Here is a 26743-nt window from a genome sequence, read left to right on the forward strand (position 1 = left end):
CTCCTGCCCATTTGTCTGAGACTAATGAAGGACCAAGAAACAGGGGGGGGGGGGCAGGTTCTCTTAAGGCAACTGTTTTGCTCTCCTTGAGCCAGGTCTTGGTCACCAGGTCCATTTGGTGTTCTGCAAAGTAGCTTTCAAACATTGTGGTCTTATCGATGGACCTGGCTTTGCACAGCATCAGTGTCAGAGAAGAAGAAGATATTGGATTTATATCCCACCCTCCACTCCGAAGAGTCTCAGAGCGGTTCACAATCTCCTTTACCTTCCTCCCCCACAACAGACACCCTGTGAGGTAGATGAAGATATTGGATTTATATCCCGCCCTCCACTCCGAAGAGTCTCAGAGCGGTTCACAATCTCCTTTACCTCCCCCCCCCAACAACAGACACCCTGTGAGGTAGATGAAGATATTGGATTTTAGTCCCCCCTCCACTCCGAAGAGTCTCAGAGCGGCTCACAATCTCCTTTACCTTCCTCCCCCACAACAGACACCCTGTGAGGTGGGTGGGGCTGGAGAGGGCTCACACAGCAGCTGCCCTTTCAAGGACAACCTCTGCCAGAGCTATGGCTGACCCAAGGCCATGCTAGCAGGTGCAAGTGGAGGAGTGGGGAATCAAACCCGGTTCTCCCAGATACGAGTCCGCACACTTAACCACTACACCAAACTGGCTCTCCTGGTGTACTTTCTGTACTTTTCCACCAGTATGTCTCAGGATGGGACAAAATTTGGAAGGAGACTGAATATATGCATATCTCTGCCTCCTTCCTTTATAATAGTTTCTCCCACCACTCTGCCCCTGATTACTGGGATAGTAGAATGTAATGTAATTTGGAATGGGAGACTGAAATGTATTTCCTTGGTCTGGGGACAGGGGAGATAGCTCAACACAGCCAATTGCCCCACTTCAAAGAAGAAGATGTTGAAAGGTCACCTCCATGCTTGAGAGGAGATGGATGGAGCATAATGGCAAGGTCACAGTTAATTACTCTGCACATTCCACAATTAAAGATACATCTGCCTGTCAATTTCTAATTTTGACATATTTCTTTTCTTCATTATGTTTTCGCCTCAAATGGTAACCATATAAACTGCACTTGTTATTTCTGTTTGGTCCTCGAATTTGTTAAACATCTTCACTATGCTGTATACTAATTTACTACTCACTTCTACATATATGCATGGACCGGTAACTTCCATATCAGTGCATCTAAAGAAGTAAGCGTGCACATGAAAGCTTATACCTTGAATAAAACTTCGTTGGTCTTAAAGTTACCAGTGGACTGCAACTATGTTCTACTGCTTCAGACCGACACAGCTGCCTGAATCTTCATAGAAATTCAAGTTAGGGCAAGGATTTAAATTAAACAAATCAGACTTATAATAACTGAATTTGATCCATAAATTAATATCCCCCATATTAACAATTTTGTGAGTTTTAAACTATTCTGATTAAGGTAGATGGTTGTTTGGGCATGTTAACAGTTAAATAATCCAGCATTCTGTTCCTAGCACCCTAAGCAAGCAACTTTTAGATTAGATTAATTTAATTCATGTCTCTTAAATTCTCTTTAGCACCAGGTTGCTATCTGGCAGCTTTCTGCAGACAGGAAAGCAGAACAAGGAAGCTGAGAAGTGAGAGCTGGGGTGCTTGTTGTGGTGTTCAGGTTTCCCACCGATAAGGTCACTGGGAGTTGTTTTCTGGCAACTTAGAACTTTTTTGTTTGTTGATCTCTAAAAACTGCTATCTGTAAAGGAGAAGAGAGGTTGTTAATATAAAATATGACTAAATACTGAGCAGCTGCTTAAGTGATATAAAGGAAGAAAATAGTGATATAAAGGAAGAAATTGTGTGTAATAAGCGTACATTCCATCACATATTCGGCATCAGATTTCAAAAAGCTGGTGTGTTTTTCCCCCCCAAAGCTACGAAATTACTGCTTCTGCTTCTCATAGCAAAAGAGATGTTATTTTCAGAACTGCTTAACAAATGTCCACTTATATTTTAAAATCAAACTTAAGGCTGGGAATGACAACTGAATAAAAGGGCATATATATGTTTAAGTAGTGGCGCTGGTTTTAAAAGATTTAAGCTGGAGCTTCCAGCTTTACAGGTATCATTTCAGAGCAGTGAATACCTGAGGGCCGTTATGCTGCCGTCTAGTCAGCTAATGTGTCTATCTGATTATAGTTACAGGTACTTGAGTGAAATGAATAAGACCCAGTGTACAAGGCCAGATTTACTTCCTACACACTTATACATATTCCTACTGCAGTGAGATATTTCTATCTCCATTTCCAGGCAGTCAAGTGGTTTGAGGCAGCAGCTGCCATATATTGGCACTTTTGGGCTACAAAGCTAGTGCCACCTCATTTACTCATGAGTTTAGTGAGGTGGTCTGAGCTTTAAGGTGGGAGCCAGTTTGGTGTAGTGGTTAAGTGTGCGGACTCTTATATGGGAGAACCGGGTTTGATTCCCCACTCCTCCACTTGCACCTGCTGGAATGGCCTTGGGTCAGCCATAGCTCTGGCAGAGGTTGTCCTTGAAAGGGCAGCTGCTGTGAGAGCCCTCTCCAGCCCCACCCACCTCACAGGGTGTCTATTGTGGGGGAGGAAGGGAAAGGAGATTGTGAGCCACTCTGAGACTCTTTGGAGCGGAGGGTGGGATATAAATCCAATATCATCTTATCTGGGAGAACGGGGTTTGGTTTCCCACTCCTCCACTTGCAGCTGCTGGAAAGACCTTGGGTCAGCCATAGCTCTGGCAGAGATTGTCCTTGAAAGGGCAGCTGCTGTGAGAGCCCTCTCCAGCCCCACCCACCTCACAGGGTGTTTGTTGTGGGGGAGGAAGGTAAAGGAGATTGTGAGCCTCTCTGAGACTCTTCGGAGTGGAGGGCGGGATATAAATCCAATATCTTCATCGTCAATATCTTCTTTAACTAGTCTTTGCATACACAGTAAAGCATGGGATAGGAGACTACTGCCACTGAACAGCAGCTAAGGGGGCAGAGGTGCTAACATCTTGGCAGCAGGCAAAGACAAGGAAGCAGCCAAGCCCAGTGATGGTTCTCTCAGCATCACGCAAGTGTCTGGCAACTGAGTGGCAGGGCCCCAATGTCACCAGGCCATCCAGGACACTACTGGCCCATCGGCATCTGCCACATCTACGTGGTGTTGACAGAGCCCTTCCTCACACTTTAGCTGCTTCTTGTTCCTTTCTGGACTCCTCTCTCTCTGCGGTTGCTCTGTGGTGGCACCACTCCTAACCAATGTTCCCTCTAAGCTGAGTTAGCGCGAGCTAGCTCAGTTTTTTAGCCTTCAGCGCACACATTTTTGTCTTAGCTCGGGAAGGATGACCCCCATAGCACAATAATTTATGCACTAGCTCACAACGTTAATGCCAGTAGCTTACAAAGACTCTGCAGCTTAGAGGGAACATTGCTCCTAACCATCCGTTTCTGGGTGCATTGGAGGCTTTTGGAGTAAAATCAGTTTTCAAGATTGCTAACTGTGCAACACCTAACTATACCTCTTCCACCATCTAAATCCCCCAGTATTATGGCATTCATTCAGTCTAGGGAGAGCCAGCTGGTTTTTAGCATTAATACTAGGTAATCTATCTAGAAATCTCCCAAATAACATGTACTTGGAGGCTTGTGTAACTGTATGCTGCCCCCAATTTAAAAAAAAAACCCTATATATAGAAAACTAGTCATCAGGGAGGAGAGCCATAGCACAGTCTTCTTCCCAAACTCTGGTTTTGTGTGCACAAAAGAAACTTTTGTATGGAAGAACATTCAGTTATGTGAGTCTGGACCTGCAGTCTAAAGTATAACAACAGGTGACAACTTTCTGGTAAGAATAAAGAAGCAGGTACCATGGGATTCAGAACAGAGAATCATATTGCATAAGGGCAAAGGAGGGAGCAGTTCAAACATAGTAGACTATAATAATACTTTTCCTACAATATGCTTTGTAGCATTATTGGAGTCTGTTGCATTTGGCTCTGTTTTTGTCCATTTGGCCAAGAACTCTAAATAGTTCAGTGCTTTCACTGTCTTTAGCAGCAGTTAACCATGTTGGATATTACTAAGTAAAAACTATGATGATACCAAAAATCCTGTACCCCTAAGTATGGATTCAGATTCAATCAAAGAATGTTCCAGAAGGTTACATCAGGAAGGATCCTGAGTACCTCCACTGTTATGAACCCATCTTGTAACTATTGGAACATTTGTATAATTAACAAGCTTTTTTTAGATGTAGAGATTCTCCTGAATCCCTGAATCTATTGGGACTCCTAGTCTTCAAATGCATATTATGTATACATTATATTGTTTATAAATAAGACTTGCCATTACATGCTGAAGAACTACATGTATCTTTGACTATGAAGATGTGGCCCTATCGCTTACAGTTCTGTGTCTTCTATGACATCAGGATTCTCCAAAGTCTGTTTTCTTCTCTGGATGGCATCCAGAATCTTTTTCCTGGGCCCCAATGGAATGTTGATGCTCTTCAGATCATTGTCTGAACACAACGTAAGAGCTTCCAAATCAATTTTCTCTTTCTGGAGGATGGAAATGAACTCAAACATTTGCAAGGAAGCCAAGAAGGTCTCCAGAGGGGTGGTGTCAGGTTCAATATCATCATCCAGGCCTAATTCCACATCATCCCAAGGCAGCAGCTCCTCATTCCTTTCCTGCAGGCTGTTGGCACTGCCGATGCTGTCGTTGAGACTTGGCGAGCGCTGCAGGCGGTTGTGCAGTTTAACACCTAATCTGTCCATGTCACCATCTTCCAAAACGCTGGGATCATCCTGACCAATTCCAAACAGTCCACCACTGACATAGTTCCTCCGGAAAACCATAGTGCCAAGTCCAGGGCGGTTGAATAAGGAATCATGACCAGAATCAGTGCTTACCTCAGAGTGGGCTGAGTCCATGTGCAGACCTGGGTCACTTATGGCACGGGAGACAGTATCTTCCTCGGTCAGAAACATGTCTCTAATGTTGCGCCTGGTCCATTCCTTTGGGCTAGCATAGGTACCCTGCTTCACAAACATAACATCATTGCCCAACTGTAAACCAGACAAGGACCTCACGCTTTTCCTCCCATCCTCGTAGATCTTGAATGTCCCATCAACCTGTTTCTTTTTCTCCAACTTTTTCTGAATTTTGGTTTTGCCCTTGGCAGTGCCATGTATGGTGGCCTGAGAATATGGCAAAGAAGTCATCATGGACATGTGCTGGAACCTTCTGCTCAAAGTGCTGCTGGCATAGCTGGAAAAACTCATAGTGTCAGAATGATCACACATCTCTTTCCTGTACCTCTTCTCCATTTGCTCGTGGTGCTTCTTCTGCAACTTCAAACAGTCCTTAATACGCCTCTCTGCATCTTTGAAGGCCTTGTCCTTCAATTTGCCCACCAGTTTAGGGTTGAGGCTGCTCTGCTTGGCAGCTATGGAGTCCAAATACCGCACACATTCCATGTGGCCTTTCATGGCAGCCATGTCCAGTGGTGTGTGGTAATCATTGTCTAGGCACCAGATGTTGGCCCCAAAAGACACCAAGAAGGAAAGGCAATTTAGATGACCGTTGGCTGCTGACAAATGAAGAGGCGTGTTCCCCCAGATATCACATTTGTCTGGATCACCCCTAAAACAATATGTGAAAGAAAGAATTAGTGTTCAGGAAGATCTTTATTTCTCTTGTGTAAAAGCTTATCAGGACATCATCAAAGAAAAGTTACCTGAACTTCCAATATTAGTCTCATCTCAAGTGCTCTTTGAAGGATGAGGTTGTATCCTGCTATCTTTTTGACAGGTGAAAATGAAAGGAGGGACCCTTTTGACCACCAAAAAGACTATGCTGGAGACTGTGGAACCATGTGTACAAGAGCCATAGGGAAGAGGCAGTGTGCAACTGCAATAAAAAAAGGCCAACACTATGCTGGGAATTACTAGGAAGGGAATTGAGAACAAATCAGCCAGTATCATAATGCCCCTGTATAAATCAATGGTGCAGCCTTATTTGGAGTACTGTGTACAATTCTGGTCATCACACCTCAAAAAAGATATTATAGCATTGGAAAAAGTCCAGAAAAGGGCAACTAAAATGATTAAAGGGTCGAAATACTTTCCTTATGAAGAACACTTGGGACTCTTTAGCTTGGAGAAGCATCAACTGAGGGGTGACATGATAGAGGTTTACAAGATTATGCATGGGATAGAGAAGGCAGAGAAATAAGTACTTTTCTTCCTTTCTCACAATACAAGAACTCGTGAGCATTCAATGCAATTGCTGAGCAGTCGGATTAGAACTGATAAAAGAAAGTACTTCTTCAGCCAAAGGGTGATTAACACATGGAATTCACTGCCATAGGAGGTGGTGGCGGCTACAAGCATAGCCAGCTTCAAGAGGGGACTGGATAAACATATGGAGCAGAGGTCCATCAGTGGCTATTAGCCACAGTGTATTGTTGCAACTCTGTGTCTGGGGCAGTGATGCTTTGTATTCTTGGTGCTTGAGGAGGGGACAGTGGGAAGGCTTCTAGTGTCCTGGCCCCACTGATGGACTTCCTGATGGCACCTGGAGTTTTTTGGCCATTGTGTGACACAGAGTGTTGGATTGGGTGGGCCATTGGCCTGATCCAACATGGCTCCTCTTATGTTCTTAAAAGATCAAGTGGGAAAACTCAGTGCTAGCAACCATGCCCCATTTTTATCTTGACTTTTCTCTGAGCAGTGCCAGATGGCATACACAGAGTTCCATCCCTCCACTTTATATTTACAATTCCATCAGGTAGGTTAGGTTGAAAGAGAGTTGATTTAGACCACAGCGATCCCATGACTTTTATGACTGAGCAAGAATGTGAACCCAGGTCTCCCCAGTTGAAATCCAGTTTCATAGTCACTACACCACACAGCTCTTTCTCTATATATGGGATTTTCTGTTTATGTGAAGCCTACTGCTGTGGGCTTCTCCTTACATGCATCATCTACCATTCGCCACCCAATAATCTGAACTGAAGAACATCCATTTACCTAAACAAAGAGTCATAATATACCTTGGTTTTCATTACTGCACGGTTTGGCATTTAACCATCGCCATTGCTCCGCAACACATACTGCGATGATGATATAATTAAGAGGGGCACTTTGGTGACTAGAAGAATCATAGGGCAGTTAATAGTATGGGATTGTGGACTGCAGCAATATCCAGGCAGGAACGACCTATAACATCACATCCTTAATGGTAGCTAGGGTTGCCAAGTCCAATTCAAGAAATATCTGGGGACTTTGGGGGTGGAGCCAGGAGACTTTGGGGGTGGAGCCAAGATCAAGGCTGTGACAAGCAGAATTGAACTCCAAAGGGAGCTCTGGCCATCACATTGAAAGGGACGGCACACCGTTTCAATGCCTTCCTTCCATAGGAAATAATGAAGGATAGGGGCACCTCCTTTTGGGGCTCATAGCATTGGACCCCCTGGTCCAATCTTTTTGAAACTTGGTAGGTATTTTGGGGAGAGGCACTAGATGCTATACTGAAAATTTGGTGCCTCTATCTCAAAAAACAGGCCCCCAAGAGCCCCCGATACCCGCGGTTCAATTCCCCATCATTCCCTATGGGAATCGTTTATGGAGGTGCATGATGGCTCTGGGGGTGGGGCTTCCCCCGCCGGCCAGCTGGCTGGAGGAGCGGGGAAGCCTGTAAAACCTAAATCAGGTTAAGGGAAGTAAGGCCTCAACAGCATGAGCCCTATTCAAACATTATGCATGCAAGGAGGATGACAACCATGCGTATCAAGAGCACACTGCTTCTTGCAGGCACAGTTGCCATCTTGTCTCAACAGGGACATCATGCAGATTTTGCAAGGACATGCAACTTGGGGATTAGTGAACACCTGATTGCATTTGTTGAGGGGTCTTATTTACCTCTCCCTCCAACCTCCCATAAATTGGTTATGGAAAAGGAGGGGGAATATGTAAAATGTGGCAGAGATTGAGCCCAGAGTCTATCAGCAAATCCATGGCTGGCTGCTGCTGAAACATGTCTGCTTCCCTGCCTTTTTCTTTCATCTCAGAGCGCCAATGGTCTTTCTGATCTAGTTCATATGTATATCTGTTGTCTGTCCAGACATTGATGCACTGTTTTCCCCTGGGTCTGGTGCTAGGATTTGAAATGTGACTGTAGTACCTTTATTTATTTATTTATTCATTCATTCATTCATGATTTGTATCCCGCCCTTCCCACAAGTGGCTCAGGGCGGCTTCCAGAAATTGGTCAAACATAAAAATTAAACAATTTTAAATATATAGACAATTAAACATTTAAAACAGTTAAAACCTTAAAAAACCAGTAAACATTCCAATTACATATAGAACAGACGTCTAGCAAGCTACATTGAGTTCTCATCTTAGCTAGGTGTAGGCTACCCTTGTTGCCACTTGGCATTTTGAGCAGCAGCAGAAGAGAGTAGGGTGTCCGTATCCAGGTTGTAATCAGTGTAAGGGTGGCATATCCTGACACGCCACACCACATGAGCCATCGCTGTTTGCAACCTTTATATCAAGTGTTGATATTGTACCACCCGCCTATTTGCATTCTTGATCTTTCGCGCAGACAACAAGCAGCCTCAGTCCCTGTTTCTCAATAGCGCAGAAGGTGTTGTACAAGTGAATAACAGCCGTTCTTCCCCACCCCACATACTCCAGAACGGAGGGCCAGTTAACCAGTAACAAATACTAAGAATCCAGTTTCCAAGGAGAGCAAATATGAGCACACTCTCCTCCCAGCCACAGCTTCCACCGATATCACTAGTTGAATGTGTAGTAAAGTCAGCTCACACACTAGGGTTGCCAAGTCCAATTCAAGAAATATCTGGGGACTTTGGGGGTGGAGCCAGGAGACTTTGGGGGTGAAGCCAGAAGACATTAGGGGTGGGGCCAAGATCAAGGCTGTGACAAGCATCATTGAACTCCAAAGGGAGTTCTGGCCATCACATTTAAAGGGACGGCACACCTTTTCAATGCCTTCCTTCCATAGGAAATAATGAAGGATAGGGGCACCTTCTTTTGGGGCTCATAGAATTGGACCCCCTGGTCCAATCTTTTTGAAACTTGGGGGGTATTTTGGGGAGAGTCACTAGATGCTATACTGAAAATTTGGTGCCTCTACCCCAGAAAACAGCCCCCCCCAGAGCCCCAGATACCCACGGATCAATTCTCCATGATTTTCTATGGGAATAAATCTCCATAGGGAATAACAGAGTTCCCAGCAAACATTTCCCTCCCCTCCCCCCGCTTTCTGACGACCCTGAAGCAGGGGGAGGGCCTTCAAACCGGGGGATCCCCTGCCCCCACCTGGGGATTGGCAACCCTATCACACACACACTCACACACACTCATACACACACACAGAAAAATGCTACCATCGGCTGACCCAGAAAGAAATGACAGAAGAAATTAAGCTGTCCGTCAGCAGAATGCCGAAGTGGGGTTTCCTCCTGCCTTATGGCCCTGGGAGACTGCAGGAGTTGCCAACAGGTTCATTCTAACTCCTTCACTAGCCCGGCCCTCTTCCCTTCACCTGGATACTGGCCTATCAGGCCTGGGGAATTCAGGGGAAAGATAAATATTTAATGAATTGCAAGAGAAGAATACATTATTGATGAAGTTTGGTTAAAGAGCCAGCAAAACTGTAAATGCTAGCACTGAGCGGAGGGTGTGCGAAGGTATTGTTTATGTTCTGAATGAACACGTGTGCTGGAACTGGGCGTGCAGCAGGAAGAGGAGGAACTCAGGCCAGACTAATTTCTTCTCTCCCGGAGGAGGCATGGTTATTTCCTAGTAAATTATTTCTTACCCAAAACAGCAACACAATAATGCCTATTAGGACCAACTGAAATGTCACAAAATGGCGGGCAAACTTTCAAGGAATTCAAAAGCTCACACATGGTTTTGCATCATTTTGGTTAGTCGTCCTCATAAAAAGTGAATGGGGGTCCTTGTATTTGAATTTTACTGCAGATCAATGCGACCACTTATTTTGTAGTAATTTATAATAAATGTATTCTCAGATCACTACTCATAGCCATGTACACAAGTGGGAACCTGCAAGGACTAATAGGAGTCAACTGATTTCCCCCTCCACCACTATTTTTCTTTCCCACCAAACTGCCAACTTACATTTATCCACCCCACCAGCTTTCCCTCTCCTTCCCCCAGCAGCATCTACCCAGTAAAGCTATGACCCAGTTGTGTGGTGACAGGCCCACTTGCATAGTAGGGAACTCTCAAGGACTTTGAGGGGACACCTCACTTTCTCCAGTATCCCCCTCCCCACAGTATTTCCTCTTTCCCTCCTCCTGACAACCTCCATATCCTCTCCCCTTTCCTGTCTCATTCTCTCTTTCTCAGTGATTTAGCAACCTACCTTTTAAGCTGCCACTCATCTTCAACTATACTTATTGTTATTTAGTTCATTTATACCCCACCTTTCTCTGCAATGGAGCAACTTACATTATTACCCTCTCCTCCTTTTTGTTTTCACAACAACCCCGTGAGGTAGGTTAGGCTTGAAAGTATGTGACTGGCACAAAATCACTGAGATTCCTCAGGAAGATGGGGATTCAAACCTGCGTCTGCCGGACCCTACTGAAGCTCGAATCACTACACCACACAGGCTTTCATAGGGTAGCTGTGGTTGAACAGTAGCAACTAGGTGGGCCTAGTTGAGTCATGCAGGTTGAGGGGTATCAAGTCATCCAAAGGCTGCTGCTAGGCCTAAGGTTGCCAACCTCTAAGAGGGATTTAGAGATCTCCCAGAATTACAACAGGCCTCCAGATGACAGAGATTTTGCCTCCTATAGAAAATGCCTGCTTTGGAGGGTAAACTCTGGCATTGTATCTAGCTGAAGCCCTTCCCTCTCCACCACCTGTCCTGGATTCCACTCCAAAATGTCTAGGAATTTCCCAACCTGGCAATTTTAGCCAGGACAGGCCCCAATTAATAAAGGCTAAAACAGTACTGGAAAGGACCCTCTCCCCCCACCCCACTTTCACTCACAGAAAACAGTTCTGGAAAGCTGTGGTTGCCTAGGATCAACCCCTAAGAGAATCTGTTTCTTAAAGCTGCAGGTACTCTTCATTATTTGGGTGTTTTTTAAACCCTCCCAATGTATTTTTTTTTTTTTTTTTTAGATTTCACATTTTTCTTTAACCCCAGGGCTGTCTTCTGTTCAAAGCTTCAGACACTAGATGTATGTATCCTCAGATTTGGCCAACTAGGCTATTAAAATATATAAGTGTGGGCCCACAAGACTTTTAAAGGGGGGTCCCATCTCCCTTCCCCCACACACACGCACTTTCTCATCAGGCTCCACTAGGCTTCCCAATCCCCAGGTCCCAGCGGGGGATCCCCTGGTTTTACAGGCTTCCCCCCCCCCGCCCTCAGCCAGCTGGCCGGTGGGGAAAGCCCCGCCCCCCACAGCCACCACGCAGCTCTAGTTCTCCGGCAGGTTTAGAAACCTGCAAACAGATCCGTTTCAAAATGTGTGCGTGTCTGTGTGCCTTTAAAGTTGAGCAGGAAGTACTTCATGGGAAGGGTCAGCAATACAGTCCTTTGGTTTGTTTTGCTTTCCTTTCAGAGGAACTAAAGGTGTGTGTGTGTGTGTGTGAGAGAGAGAGAGAGAGAGAGCATAGCCCCTGTTCTTTTCAAATGTCATTGTGGAGGAACCAACCGGTAAGTGTGTGCGAGAGAGAGAGGGTTGCCAGTCCCCAGGTTTGGAGACCCTTCTCCCCCCACCCTGTTTTAGGGTCATCAGAAAGCGGCAGGGGGAAATGTCTACTGGGCAATTATTCCTTATGGAGAACGATTCCCATAGGGAATAATGGGGAATTGATCCGTGGGTATCGGGGGCTCTGTGGGGGCTGTGTTTTGAGGTAGAGGCACCAAATGTTCAGTATAGCATCTAGTGCCTCTCCCCGAAATACCCCCCAAGTTTCAAAATGATTGGACCAGGGGGTCCAATTCTATGAGCCCCAAAAGAAGGTGCCCCTATCCTTCATTATTTCCTATGGAAGGAAGGCATTTAAAAAGTGTGTGGTCCCTTTAAATGTGATGGTCAGAACTCCCTTTGGAGTTCAATTATGCTTGTCGCACCCTTGCTCCCAGCTCCACCCCCAACGTCCCCAGATATGTCTTGAATTGGATTTGGCAACCCTAGGCTCCACTTTGGCTCCTGGGCTCCGCTGACGCCGGGCCCATTGCATCTCCTAGACTCTGTCACAGCTTCTGCAGCTCCCAGCTTCCACCACAGTTGCTGCGAGGCCCAGCGCAACGCCTGGCATTCATTGCAGCTACCAACCAGCCCGCTGGAGATAGGTACATTCTCTGTACTTGTGCAGACACAGCTCTTTTACTTTGAGGGGCATTTAACAACCCCTACCCCCAGTGTATTTTTTTTTAAGAGTACTTGGATGGAAGACGTCCTTGAAATACCAAGTCGGAAGGACAGGAGAAGGCTTTATTCGGCAAACTCTCTGAATATCTTTCAGGCCCCCAGGAGGGGTCAGTCACCAGAGGTCCACATGACTTCCAGGCGCACATGCACACACACGTAAAAATACAAAAAAAAAAAATTAAGTGCCTGAGTGTTCCTGTGTTTATATTTGAGTTTTCCATGGGCGTTTTCGCACTGACCTTTTACTGGCGCAACCACCCTCCTCACGCCGGCGGATCTGCAGGGATTTCGCACCAGAAGCGCCGGCGCAGCCAAAAGAGCCGGCTACTTCCGTCGCGAAGCCAGCTCAAACGTTTTCCTGCTTCTTGGCGGTTTCCGTTTGAGCTGGCTTCGGGACGGAAGTTGCCGGCTCTTTTGGCTGCGCCGGCGCTTCTGGTGCAAAATCCCTGCAGATCCGCCGGCGTGAGGAGGGTGGTCGCGCCAGTAAAAGGTCAGTGCGAAATCAGCCCATGTAAAATATCAGATTTGTTTGGTTTTACAGTTACTGTATATACTAAGAATTGAATTGAGTTCTTTTCAGTACTTAAATATAATATTGTGATTCTCTTGAAATTGTATGTGTGCGTGTGTCTGCATCATGTTGCAAGCTTCTATTTTTTTTAAAAAAAAGTATAAACATTTTGTTGTATTGTGACTCTCTTGAAACTGTGTATATGTTTGCATCTTGTCAGTGTATGATTATATTGTTTTTGCACAGTAATCATACAATTGTCTTTATAGCAATTATTTTGTTATATTGTTTTTTGCACAATAATCGAGACACTTGTCTTTATATCAATTGCAGGCTTATTATTGATTACACACAGTGCTTTAGTATTTGTCAGATCTTCCGACACCGTGGTTCTCCTATGTTATCATTACCTGGAGGTTAGCATCCCTACAAAATGAGCCTTGTATAGATACTCCCATTATCACGAAACAAGTCTTTAAAAAAACATGGAACAACAAAACTGAGAGTGCAGAGTAACAAATTGTGTAACAAGTTGTGCACAGTGTCAACTGGGCTGTCACTTAAAGGAAAAGGCAATTCCATCCTAAATAACTAGTGTGGGTTAGGGTTGCCAAGTCCAATTCAAGAATATCTGGGGACTTTGGGGGTGGAGCCAGGGGACTTTGGGGGTGGAGCCAGGAGGCATTAGGGGTGGAGCCAAGATCAAGGCTGTGACAAGCAGAATTGAACTCCAAAGGGAGTTCTGGCCATCACATTTAAAGGGACAGCACACCTTTTCAATGCCTTCCTTCCATAGGAAATAATGAGGGATAGGGGCACCTTCTTTTGGGGCTCACAGAATTGGACCCCCTGGTCCAATCTTTTTGAAACTCGGGGGATATTTTGGGGAGAGGCACTAGATGCTATCCTGAAAGTTTGGTGCATCTACTCCAAAAAACAGCCCCCCCAGAACCCCAGTTACCCGTGGATCAATTCTCCATGATTTTCTATGGGAATAAATCTCCATAGGGAATAACAGAGTTCTGAGCTGACATTTCCCTCCCCTCCCCCCGCTTTCTGATGACCCTGAAGCGGAGGGAGGGCCTCCAAAACGGGGGATTCCCTGCCCCCACCTGAGGATTGGCAACCCTAATACCATAGAGTCCACCGTTCAAAGCAGCCATTTTCTCCAGGGAAGCTGATCTCTGCCAGCTGGAGATCCGTGTAAAAGCAGGAGATCTCCAGCACCCATCTGGAGGCTGGCAACCCCAGGGCTGAGATAATTGATCTAGTAAACGCAAGAAACTGCCTCCAAACAGGAAAAATACAATTATGTATAATTATAATTTGCAGTTGCAAAATACATTGAAGCCAGAGTCAGCAAGTTCTGGGGAAATCTTGGGAAAGTACCTATGCAAGGGTAATGCCAGTTTCAGCTGGCATTACAGGCAATCCATAGGGAGTAAGGTTGGTAGCAAGTTACAGTCAAGAGGTAGTCATAATAATTTAAGAGGCTCTAATGCTTGCGTAAATTTCATATACCTTGTTCCACATCTTTACTTGAAATCACTTCATAGCACTGAGTGAACGGTATTAGTGCACCTCATTTTAAAACACAGAAACGCACACATCTCTACCAGTGAGTCATCGTGTGTCACAATATTATCTTATCACCCCTTCCATTTGTTGCCACAGATTATGATGCAACAGCTATACACTAGGGTGGCCCTAATCATTTGCATATATATCCCTATGGGATTGCCCCCTTTTTCTGACAGGGCTTTTGCAGTCATATAACAAGCAGAAATGTCGTTAGTGTTGTTTTTCCCAGTTGGGTTGTCAGGTTCCTCCTGGCCACTGGGAAGTGTGTGTGTGAGAGGGTGGGGGGTAGAGTTGCCAGCTTCAGTTGAGAAACTCCTGGAGATTTGGAGGTGGACCCTGGGGAGGATGGGAACCTCATTGTGGTACCATGACATAGAGTCCACCTCACAAAGCATCCATTTTCTCCAGGTAATTGATCTCTGTAGTCTGGAGATAAACTAATTCTAGGAGATCCCCAGGTCCCAGCTAGAGGCTGGCATCTCTGTTCCCAGGCCACTGGTGATGCTGCATGAGGGAGATATTACACCTGTTATATTCTTTTACCATGTACAAAATTCCTGTCAGAATAAAAAAATTGGCAACTGTCATCTAAGGTGTTTTTTTTTTTAAAGGAGACTGGCTAAGACCTTTATTTTTAGAAGGATTTTGAACTGCTGGAGTGACTGAAAAAGAATTACGTACTGCTTATTTCAAATTAGTTTTTATATAATATATAAGGGGAGGGACGGTGGCTCAGCGGTAGAGCATCTGCTTGGTAAGCAGAAGGTCCCAGGTTCAATCCCCGGCATCTCCAACTAAAAAGGGTCCAGGCAAGAAGGTGTGAAAAACCACAGCCTGAGACCCTGGAGAGCAGTGGAGGGATGGTGGCTCAGTGGTAGAGCATCTGCTTGGTAAGCAGAAAGTCCCAGGTTCAATCCCCGGCATCTCCACTGAAAAAGGGTCCAGGCAAATAGGTGTGAAAACCTCAGCTTGAGACCCTGGAGAGCCGCTGCCAGTCTGAGAAGACAATACTGACTTTGATGGACCCAGGGTGCGATTCAGTGTAAGGCAGCTTCATATGTTCATATCCCTTTAAGGAGTCTTAATTTGATTATTAGGCTCTACAAGTGCCAAGTCAAGATCAGCCCTACAAGTGAACCATACAGCTGGGATATAATTAAAGGAAATCAGCCATAGCTGTATTGTAAGTTATGGATAATTGCTGGTGATATAAATGGGCTTCGTTTGTATGCCTTTTCTGCATGGCCTTAACTTTACAAAATCAGTTCTACTCAACACATTTGCAAGTAATCAGTATATCTTTGGAGCAAAGAATGAATATAGGGTTGCCAGGTCCTACCTCAATGCCAGCGGGGGGGGGGGGGGGGCAGGATCCTGGACACAGTCCGGGAGTGATGTCATTACTTTGCTAATGTTGCACACGACACTCCAGGTTTTGGGCAAAAACTCTTGAGTCTTTTGCTACAAAACCATAGAGTTTGCCCAAAGCCCAGAGCATCATCACGACAACACCTGTGTTTCGGGGTGGGGGTTCCCTGGCGGCCAGCTGAGGGGCAGTGGATTGGAGCCCCAAAGACCAGAGGATCCCCTGGCCGCACCAGGGGTCTAGCAACCCTAAAAGAATATGAACTGTAACACCCATAGTCTTCTGTCTGTGCGTCTCCCTTTTCCTCCTGAACTGCTTTGCCGGCTAAAGTAATACAGGTAGAAAATGAACAATTAGAAAACTAATAAAGGGAGGAGAGTAGTATTTGGGGGGAAAATTCCATCTTTCTCAAAGGAGAGAGAGCTGTGGAGGGAAAATACCAACAAGTATGTATTTGAAATCAACAGACAGTAAACCAGTCCTTTCTTTTCACTCCTGTTTGTATGTTTGCAATCCCCACCAACAGCTGATGTGCAGCTCTTGAACTATAAATTAGTATTGCCATATGTATCAGGACTAGGAAGTCATCTTAGACCTGGCTTTTGCAAAGACTACAATAAATAGGCCGCAATGAGTCAATTTATTAGAAAATCTAAAGAAGCCTATAGGCTCATGGAATCTGGTATCTACTACACTCCCTGCAGTCTGATAATAGGAGGTGGGAAGAAGACTGAAGAAGAAGACTGCAGATTTATACCCCGCCTTTCTCTCTGAATCAGAGACTCAGAGCTGCTTACAGTCTCCTATATTTTCTCCCCCCACAACAGACACCCTGTGAGGTGGGTGGGGCTGAGAGGGCTCTCACAGCAGCTGCCTTTTCAAGGACAACCTCTGCCAGAGCTATGGCTGACCCAAGACCATTCCAGCAGGTGCAAGTGGAGGAGTGGGGAATCAAACCAGGTTCTCCCAGATAAGAGTCTGCACACTTAACCACCACACCAAACTGGCTCTAAGGAACCACTAATTGGCTCCATCAACTCAATGCATCTCAGTGCTCACATTAGAATGTTTTTTTAAAAAAAAAAACAGTAAAAAGTCCCTTTAAATGTGTTTTTTTTTTGCAAGAGGGACTGGCCTGATGAACCTGAATTCCAAGCAAACATCACCACTTGGATTTCAGGCGTGTGGGGCCTGGCCCCGCTCACTAAAAGCACTTAAAGAAACCCTTCAGGTGCTTTTTGCAGGTGTGTGCCTGAATTAAGAATGGCGTCATTGGGTTTCAGGCACACAAACCCTGGCCCCTCTCACAAAAGGCACTTGAAGGGACCAGTGTTTAAATGCTTTTTGCAAATGGGGCCACACTTGCCCAAATTGCAAGTGGCAAATCACTGCTTGGAATTCAGGCATGCAGTCGGCAGCCGCCACCCCTCTCCTGCCAGATTTAAAGGGCCCTCCAGCTGATTAGTGAGCCATGTGTTCACAGCCTAGTCTGCTGTACGGCCTTTTAAATCTAACAGGAGGAGAGGGAGAGGGGTGGTCCTCATTGGGGGCAGGGCTGCATTCCCGTATGGAAATGTATCCTGCCAAAGTTAAAAGGCCTGGATAGGGTTGCCAAGTCCAATTCAAGAAATATCTGGGGACTTTGGGGGTGGAGCCAGGAGATGTTAGGGGTGGAGCCAAGATCAAGGCTGTGACAAGCATAATTAAACTCCAAAGGGAGTTCTGGCCATCACATTTAAAGGGACGGCACACCTTTTCAATGCCTTCCTTCCATAGGAAATAACGAAGGATAGGGGCACCTTCTTTTGGGGCTCATAGAATTGGACCCTCTGGTCCAATATTTTTGAAACTTGGGGAGTATTTTGGGGAGAGGCACTAGATGCTATACAGAAAATTTGGTGCCTCTACCCCAAAACACAGCCCCCCCCAGAGCCCCAGATACCCACAGATCAATTCTCCATGATTTTCTATGGGAATAAATCTCTATAGGGAATAACTGAGTTCCCAGCAGACATTTCCCTCCCCTCCCCCCGCTTTCTGACAACCCTGAAGCGGGGGGAGGGCCTCCAAACCGGGGGATCCCCTGCCCCCCACCTGGAGAAGGCATGGTTTGGGGCGGGACTGTAATACCATAGAGTCCATCCTCCAAACTGGGTCATTTTCTCCAGGGTAATTAATCCCAGGAGATCTTCAGGTTGGCAACTTTAAGCAGCAGCAAGGCATACTGAGGCCCTAAAATGTGTCAAGTTCAAGACACCTGATATCATTACCAAAAAAAATCATAATTTAGTAATTTTAATACTTTTTATTTAAACGCCCCTCATCCTCTGAGGCCTCAATAGGAATGGCAGCTTTCCCCTGGCCACTGAAGGATGAAGGGATGGGGTTGCTAAATCCAAGGTGCATCCACACTACACTAACTAATGCGTTTTATATCCGTATTTTTGCTATTCTTACACAGTAAAAATCTGGATGTAAAATGCATTCGTGTAGTGTGAATGTACCCCTGGTTGGGAAACCCCTGGAGTTTTGGGGATGGAGCCTGGGGAGATGAGGGACAATGCCACAGAGCCCTCTCTCCAAAACATCCATTTTCTCCAGGGGGAGTGATCTTTGTAGTCTGAAGATGAGCTGCAATTTCCAGGGGATCCCCAGGTCCCACCTGGAGGATGGCATCCTTAATAGGCAGTAATTAGGGAAGGTGCTGTGGCTCAGTGGAAGAGCCTGTTTCACATGCAGAAGGTCCTAGGTTCAGTCCCCTGGATGTCCAGGTAAAAAAGGACCAGGCAATAGGTGATGTGAAGAACCTCTGACCCTGAAAGAACTGCTCCAGCCAGATAGACAATACTGACCTTGGTAAACCAAAGGTCTGATTTCGTTTTACAGCAGCTTCGAGTGTATATGCAATTCAGATCCCCAGCAGGATCCTGCAGTCTTAACACCATACTAATTTCAGTCTGCAGTTGAATTATGTTCCCTTTGGGATATGTGTGCCACATTCACACAGGAATAAAACAATGAAAATAGAAACACCGTACTTTACAAGAGGCCTTTGTTGCTAAAACATCACACTGCCACGTTGTTAAAAGAAGTCCCCTTTCCCCATCTCACCTCCTGAAGTCTTTCATTGTTTATCCCAGCTAATCATAAACTGGCCCACCTCCCATCTTAGGCACTCTGGCTGAAAGGGTTGGCAGACTCAGCACTGAAGAGTGATTGTCTCTCTGAGGCGGTGGCATTAAATGCCAACTTGCCTCCTTTTCTTAGCCATCGCATTAATTGTGTTCCCCTACCTCATTAGAGCACAGCCGGAAGGATGAAAAAGGCTTTTTGTCTGACTAATGAACAGGCAAGTCACCACCAAACCCTTCTGCCCTCCCCACAACCCGGCCTTCATCCAATCCCAGTGCTCACAAGAGACAAACACAGTGTTTACTGAAGCATGCACATCCACAAAAATCCTCCATGTATGACAACAATAGTGCTTCATTAGTCCCTTCCTGGAGATTAAAAGGATAATTTTTCCTTTCTATGTTTCGTTCATTTATTATTCCTTCCAAAATTTTTCTCACTCCCGACCACATCATATGTTTTGCTTGAGTACCTGATAGTTCTTAATGAACATATCAGGGCACCTTTTTGATGCATTTTAAATGTAGGCTAGTAAATATCATCTCTATTATAGCTGTGGGAAAAGCAGAATGAGGTAAATAGGTGAATCTACTTGCCTCTGATTGCACATGCAGTCTGTAAGAGACCCAGAGATGTAACAAGGACATTTGTTTTTAAATTTGAGGCGTACATATGAACATCACACACCCACAGCTTCAGGGGCTTTTGTGACATGTGGAACTCCCTATATTTTTGCAAGCAATAAAACCAGTGTAATTCTTCTCAGTGACCTTTCATGGTCACAAGTGGCCATCTGCGATGGAAGTGGTTTAGCACATGGTTTCTTCTGGTTACAGATGACACTGAGAGCCATTCTGCGAATGGTGGCCACTATCACCTATAGTTTGGTCCTTGTCAGCTGAAATATGTTAAACTCCATTGTAGCTTTGTGGTGGAAAATGGGAAGGGTATTGAATTCTGATCATGGCCTAGTTCAGGGGTGGCCAACGGTAGCTCTCCAGATGTTTTTTTGCCTACAACTCCCATCAGCCCTAGCCAGCATGGCCAATGGCAAAAAACATCTGGAGAGTTCTCTCTCTCTCGGCTTGACTTCGCGAACGAAGATTTAAGAAGGGTGCAGTAGTCCACGTCTGCTGCAGGCTCGCTGGTGGCTGACAAAACCAATGCGGGACAGACAGATCCGGCCACAGTGGCTGGAGAGCTACCAGCCACATAAATAACCTCTGAAGAGTGAACACAAAAAGGTCCCCTGCTGTAAAAAATACTGGACTTATCCAAGTGGCTCTGTGTGGGAAATATTTGGTGCTGAGTAGAGAGACAAAAAAAAAAAAAGATCCAGTATAGTAGGAAGTTACTGTGCCAACCAGATGTTGCAGTGTCTCTAGCTTTTTTGCTCACAGTAGTAATAAGGCAGAATTTCCCTGAATCCCTTTCTCTTCCAGAAAGTTTGAAAGTTTAAAATATTGGCAATGGGATCCACATAAAAGACCACACAAACTCAGTGTTAGAATAAACAATACCATCATGACAATTGTCAATAACACTCAGTATATCTGAATAGTGGGAGTTTCAGCAGGAATACCCATAAGAAAGCCTGACCATTTCTGTGCAGTTAAATCCCTTAACTATTTTGTCTCTACAGCCAAGCAGCATCAGCTATACTAAAAGAGGAAACTGTTCTGTAGTTAATTTTTAAAAGAAATAAAATAGAAAAGGCAAGGCAAGGCAAGGAAAGGAAAGGAAAGGAATAAAATAAAATAAACTTGACATTACAGATACATGAAAAAACCTTAACTGGTACCGAACTTCTATAATCTTGCTCCCCTGAGTATAGCAAAGCTAGCCCAACTCGTAAATTCTTCGCTGTTTGCATTATGCATCTGTTTTTCTTCCCTCCATGATAAGGTAGTCAGTGAAGAAAATGCTTCTTAAAACCCCAACCCCATTTGTCTTTTCCCAGGCACATTAGTCACCAAAAGGGCACAAGCATTTGTTTGTCCTGTATGTGCCAGATGACAGCAAGCACATATCTTTCAGTTAATTAAACACTAGCTGAGATGCAAAGAAGATTTTTTTGCTGGGAGCATATATCCCAGCTTGCATGCATCAACAAAAGCTCCTTGCAACAGAAATCTTCTTTTTAAGCTCCTTTGGGGTGGCAGAGCCCTCATCCGGGCCCAAAAACACTAGTGGGTGCTGAAAAGGTCCTTTGACCTGTAGGTTCCTTAGCAGAACTACATAGGCAGGGATTATTGCTGGTCGGGACCACAGGCAGTCCTCAAAGGTTACCCAGATCAGAGTTGTAGCATCTTGAAGGAACTGGGATATGCAGCCCAATACTGTGGATTTCTGCAAGTTTTAATTGGACGTAAGGCTTCCCTGAGTTGAACCGAGCTTATGTTTAATTTGATTTATACCCCGCCCTCCCCGCCAAGACGGGCTCACTCGGAAGGAAGTAGGAGAGCTGCCCAAAGTCTCAAAATCATGAAATCTGAAAAAGGAGAAACCATCTGCTTTCAAAAATGAGTGTTGGTTATTAAACATGAAGATTTGTTTTAAAAAAGTTTAAGGCTAGACCCTGTTCCCAAGTGATGTGGCTTTGATTTATGATGACATCCCTTGGGAGATTTTGTGGAAAGGGATGAACTCCAGATTTTGCTGCCCAGCTCCCTGCAAAGCCCAGGGAGCTGGGCTGCAAAATCTGGCTCCTACAATAAACACAAGGCCTCAGTCTCATTTAGAGATGCCAGCCTCCAGGTGAGGCCTGAGGATCCCCCAGAATTACAGCTCGTCTCCAGACTACAGAGATCATTTCCTCTGGGAATATATGACCTTTTGGAGGTGGGACTCTATGGCACTGTATCCCACTGTGGTCCCCTGTTCTCCCCAAGCTTCACCTCCAAATATACAGGAATTCCTCAACCTGGATCTGCCAGCCCTATCCCCCACCTGTAGCCAGGGGAGACCAGGCAACCCTAGTCTCATTCCTTCCATCTATCTCGCTTGAGGGCATGTGCACCTACCCTCTACTTTCCTTTCTAGGGTCAATGCCAGCAGGATTAAAGGGAGCGCAACTCTGCTGCACTGCTCTCTCTAAACCAGGGAATTGGAGATTGCCCACTCACACTTTTAAAGACAAAAGCATCTGCTATGGATACAGCATTACTAGTCATGTGGATTCATTTGGTGGCCTCAGGCAAGCCAGGATTCCTCAGCCTCTGTTGAAAAAGGAATCATGGCCTCATCTCATGTCAAATCCCATGGGGCAGGGACGGTGGCTCGGTGGTAGAGCATCTGCTTGGGAAGCAGAAGGTCCCAGGTTCAATCCCTGGCATCTCCAAAAAAGGGTCCAGGCAAATAGGCGTGAAAAACCTCAGCTTGAGACCCTGGAGAGCCGCTGCCAGTCTGAGAAGACAATACTGACTTTGATGGACCAAGGGTCTGATTCAGTAGAAGGCAGCTTCATATGTTCAAATCATTTTTTGTATTCACAGTAGAACAGCTGCGTCAGTCCAAAAGGGAAGAGCTATCTAATAGATAAGGCAGCCCCCAAACGCTGTGCCTCAACTATCGCTGGTCCTTTCCTCTGATAACATTTAGCGTTTTAGGGGGAGGAGGATGATCCGTCTTGGGCAGCATAAATCTAGAAAGAGAAGTCTATCATTCAGCTTCCTCTCTCTGTCTCAGATTCATCCATTCATAGCTCCTGCCCTATAATTAACACCACCAGTGATTCTGGAGGCAGAGGTTGTTTTCTCTTTGTCTGCATATACATCCAGATTGCATGTCCAGCATCCAGTAGGCAGGCCATCTCCCAGCACCGGACTGGGGAACAGGCAGAATGGAGCACTGAGAATATCTTTTAGAACTATAAAGCAAGGATGGAAATGGATGAAATGGCTGCCGGTTGTCTACCGTGTTCGCTATAAGGTGCTGGTTATCACCTTTAAAGCCCTATATGGTCGAGGACCTGCCTACCTAAAGGACCGCCTCTCCCCATATGTACCCCGGAGAGCACTGAGGTCTGGTTCCCAGAATTTATTAACAATCCCTGGGCCAAGAGAAGCTAGGTTGAAGGCCACTAGGGAGCAGGCCTTCTCGGTGATAGCCCCCCGTTGGTGGAACGACCTTCCAGAGATGGTGCGAGCCCTGCGGGACCTGAACCAATTCCGCAGGGCTTGCAAAACATTTCTTTTTCAGTTGGCATTTGAGACAGAACCTGATTAACTAACGAACAGACGCTTAGCCATCTTATGTACATCAGGATTACATCATTTTAGCACCTATTTTTATATGTTTTATCTATTTTAATTAATTTATTTGTAATTGATATTTACTGTTATGTTTTATGTGAATCATGGGACTCCCATGTCTGTTATACTGTTTAATGTGAATCATGGGACTCCCATGTCTGTTAGCCGCCCTGAGCCCGCCTGGCGGGGAGGGCGGGATATAAAAATAAAATATTATTATTATTATTATTATTATTATTATTATTATTATTATTATTATTATTATTATTATTATTATTATTATTATTATTATAATATTCTGGGAGAGGTGAAGGTGGTTTGAATGAGGGATCTCTCCTTTTGGTGCAGTTCCTCTTTCAACCTAGGTAAGCAGGTTTTGCAGGGTTTTGTGTAATTTCAAGAACACACAACACCTGTTTGCCAAGAGGCAATAGTAAGCTGCAAGCAATGTGTATGCACACCACTGGAAGCAATGTCTTCCTTAAACTAGTTTCTGCTCTCTAAAATCTTGTCTGTCTCTCCGGCCATATAAAACAAGAAAAGGAAAGATCCCCTGCGCAAGCACCAGTTGTTTCCGACTCTGGGGTGACGTCACTTTCACAACGCTTTCACGACAGACTTTTTACGGGGTGGTTTGCCATTGCCTTCCCCAGTCATCTACGCTTTCCCCCCAGCAAGCTGGGTTCTCATTTTACCGACCTCGGAAGGATGGAAGGCTGAGTCAACCTTGAGCCGGCTACCTGAACCAGCTTCCGCCGGGGATCGAACTCAGGTCGTGAGTAGAGCTTAGGACTGCAGTACTGCAGCTTTAACACTCTGCACCACGGGGCCCTGCTTATAGAACAAGAGAGGTTCCCAAATACTTCAACCAGAAAAACGAAAAGGGGGGAAAAAAAAGGCCAGATTGAGGCTGACAGATGAAAACAAAGGAAACATTACTTGAGTTCACATACCAGATTTGAAAAGTGTACTGGGAGTTGTGGAAACTATGCTAGGCAGTGTGACTTTAAAGCCTCTGTATGGAGAGATGAATTTCATCAAGCATTCCAGACTTGCACAGATTGATACAGGAACTCCTGGCCATTTCCCTTAAGGGCAGGCCCTCTGCGGTGAGTGTTGGTCTAGGTCTTACTCAACAATAGGCACTTGCCCAGCCTGTAAATAAAACACACCGTGGAGCAGCACCAAGCTCTGAACTTCAAGCAAAAACGAACAGGGCACAATGCAAGACTTACCCTCTGCTAACTATCAGCCTCAAAGCCTCCAGGTTGCCATGGTAGGCAGCCCATAAAGTGGGGGTCATGCCATCTTCATCCGTTGAGTTTAGCTCCTTCTTGGTAGCTTCCTTTAGCAGATCCAAGTAGCCATCCCTGGCTGCTCGGTGGTATTGGTCATTCATGGCGGAGGGTTATTCCCTGGCCATTTAGTTGGGAAAGCAGATGGGATGGTAAAAGGGCAGGCATTGAGTGGTGTGAGAGTTATAGGAAAGCAGTGGCCTGAGAGGAAAACAGGAGGAGGAGGAGGAGGGAGGGAGGGAGCTTGGTTACCAGGACACCTGAGAATCCCTGACCAGTGAGGGAAGGAACTCCTCATATTGAATGCATGAGAAGATTTTCTGTGGATTCCCCTGGGTCCTAACGATGCCTTTTCTCTCCAGTATTGACTTCATCTTTAACAAACCTTTTGCAGAATGACACCAGTGCAGCCCTTTTCCTGGCATTAAACATAATGGAAATGCTGTGATCCTTCGTTTGCTATCCAAGAGGTTGTTTCATCAACATACTCTTCGAGGATATTAAGGGCTCTTTCTTTCTTTCTGCTTGCATTGTTCTATGTCGAGTACTTTCAGAATAAAATGTGCGAGGCCCCCTCCATCTCGCAAAGCCCCCTTCTATGATACAAATACTGGACTTTATGGCGAGCTACCTCTGTGACAAAAAGCTTCCTTTTATTCCCTTAATTATTTGGCTCCAGCTTTTCGACAGCCCCGTTCACAGAAGATGCAGGTTTTGCTTTAGGAAATCTGGCTTCTATGTAGAATGACATAGATGAAAGCAGAAAAGAAAAAGCTTGACCCTGAGCCCCTGGAGAAGACTGGCAGGCGTCCCCCTCTTGGCTACAGAGACTGAGATGTCCTTGGCCCTCAGAAAGACTTCCTTGCATGCTCAGTGCATGCGAGTACCAAGAGGGCGGGCAGTGAAAACTTGCCCTGCTTAGACTTGTGGGTCTGCACAGTCAATGAGGCTGCTCCACCTCCTGCATCTGTATGCTGGGGTCCGACCATCGTGTTTGCACTGAAGCCTGCATCTGAAATGTGATGTGGGTCAGAAACCATTTGTGTTGGCCAAACATCTGCATCCGCCATCCCTTAACGGGTGTATAGTAGTTGAGAATCGGTGCTTGCTCATTAGGAACCTGCTATCAATCACAGCTTCCCAGCGATTGCCTGCCAAAGTCGATGCAGGCATCTACACTGGCGTACATCCTCCCCTCCCCCCCCCATGTTTTGTTAACTGATATACTTGAAGTGGTCCCCAAGATGGTTTTACATATTACAGCAACGACAAACAGTTGGATTGAAGTCCAGCAGCACCTTAGAGACCAACACAAGTATTAGGGTATAAGCTTTTGAGATTCAGAGCTTCCTTCATCAGACACAATGTGTGAAGGGGTATAAAAGGTAGACAGATCCAGTCCCAGCTCCTGCTGTTGCTGTCCTCTAGGGAATGTGTGGTCTTCTGGTGCCATCTGTTGGCCAGAGATTGAAGTTCACACCCCGCCCCTCCATAGATATTCCTTTTCATTTAGTGATGGTGGATTAATTGCTTAAGCACAAGAGTCGGAGTGTTGTGGAATTTGCAGCACATTGCAGACTTGAGTTTAATAGATCTTGGTGAGTTTTTAAGGGCATAACAGCAACTTACTGTCAGTGCTCCTTGTTCACAGTATGATAAGTCACTGTGCTGGACATTTAGGCTGGGGAGGCCTGGGTTCAAATTCCCACTCAGCCATAAAACTCAGTGGGTATATACTCAGCTCATTGTCTGACCTTGAGCATCTCTCAGCATAACCTCCTAACAGGGTTCTGAGAATGCAATAGAGAAGGAAGAACGACATGTTCCATCCCGAGTTCCATGGAGGAAGGGTGGGATAAAAAGGTAAAAGACGATGGGGTTGTTTCAGTTCATCAGTCTGGGTCCAGGATCGCTTATTCTCCCATATGGAGTGAAAGATCTTCCTCAGGGCCCTGTTATAATTTCTATCTTCACGGATACACGGTACAGGGCCTTCTCCGCAGCGGCAGTAAGGTTCTGGAGAACTCCTCCTAGGCCAAATAAAACAGAAATGTCGTTGCATCTAAAAGGCTACAGCTGGATGCTTCGTGCTCTGATTGCCAACTTCCAGGTGGGGCCTGGAGATCTCGTGAAATTACA

General features: G+C 45.5%; 2 protein-coding genes across 3 annotated transcripts in view; one reads left to right on the forward strand and one right to left on the reverse strand.

Annotated features, from left to right (window-relative positions):
* The window catches only part of OTOP2 (otopetrin 2), a 113389-nt gene that overhangs the window by 59585 nt on the left and 27061 nt on the right, over positions 1–26743 (forward strand). The gene's annotated exons all lie outside the window — the stretch shown is intronic.
* On the reverse strand, positions 1390–24806 carry USH1G (USH1 protein network component sans). 2 transcript variants are annotated; one of them, XM_060251936.1, is made up of 3 exons: positions 24545–24806; positions 4417–5658; positions 1390–1749 (listed from the first exon to the last, which is right to left on the reverse strand). In XM_060251936.1, exons 1-3 carry the CDS (start codon positions 24706–24708, stop codon positions 1746–1748), a joined length of 1410 nt encoding a protein of 469 aa, XP_060107919.1. In that variant the 5' UTR covers positions 24709–24806; the 3' UTR covers positions 1390–1745. The 2 variants fall into 2 exon arrangements, with proteins under 2 accessions (XP_060107919.1, XP_060107920.1); XM_060251937.1 differs by lacking the exon at positions 1390–1749 and having other exon boundaries at positions 4413–5658.

The sequence above is a fragment of the Heteronotia binoei genome, chromosome 13 (assembly GCF_032191835.1).
Source record: "Heteronotia binoei isolate CCM8104 ecotype False Entrance Well chromosome 13, APGP_CSIRO_Hbin_v1, whole genome shotgun sequence".
Taxonomy (NCBI): Eukaryota; Metazoa; Chordata; class Lepidosauria; order Squamata; family Gekkonidae; genus Heteronotia; species Heteronotia binoei.

What these genes read in the sequence shown, in the direction of transcription:
- USH1G (XM_060251936.1), bottom strand. Translation starts at nt 24,708, where the DNA reads ATGAATGACCAATACCACCGAGCAGCCAGGGATGGCTACTTGGATCTG. An exon ending in AGGCTGATAGTTAGCAGAGG is followed by an intron (nt 5,659 to 24,544) that starts GTAAGTCTTGCA and finishes ATATTGTTTTAG; the next exon opens with GGGTGATCCAGACAAATGTG.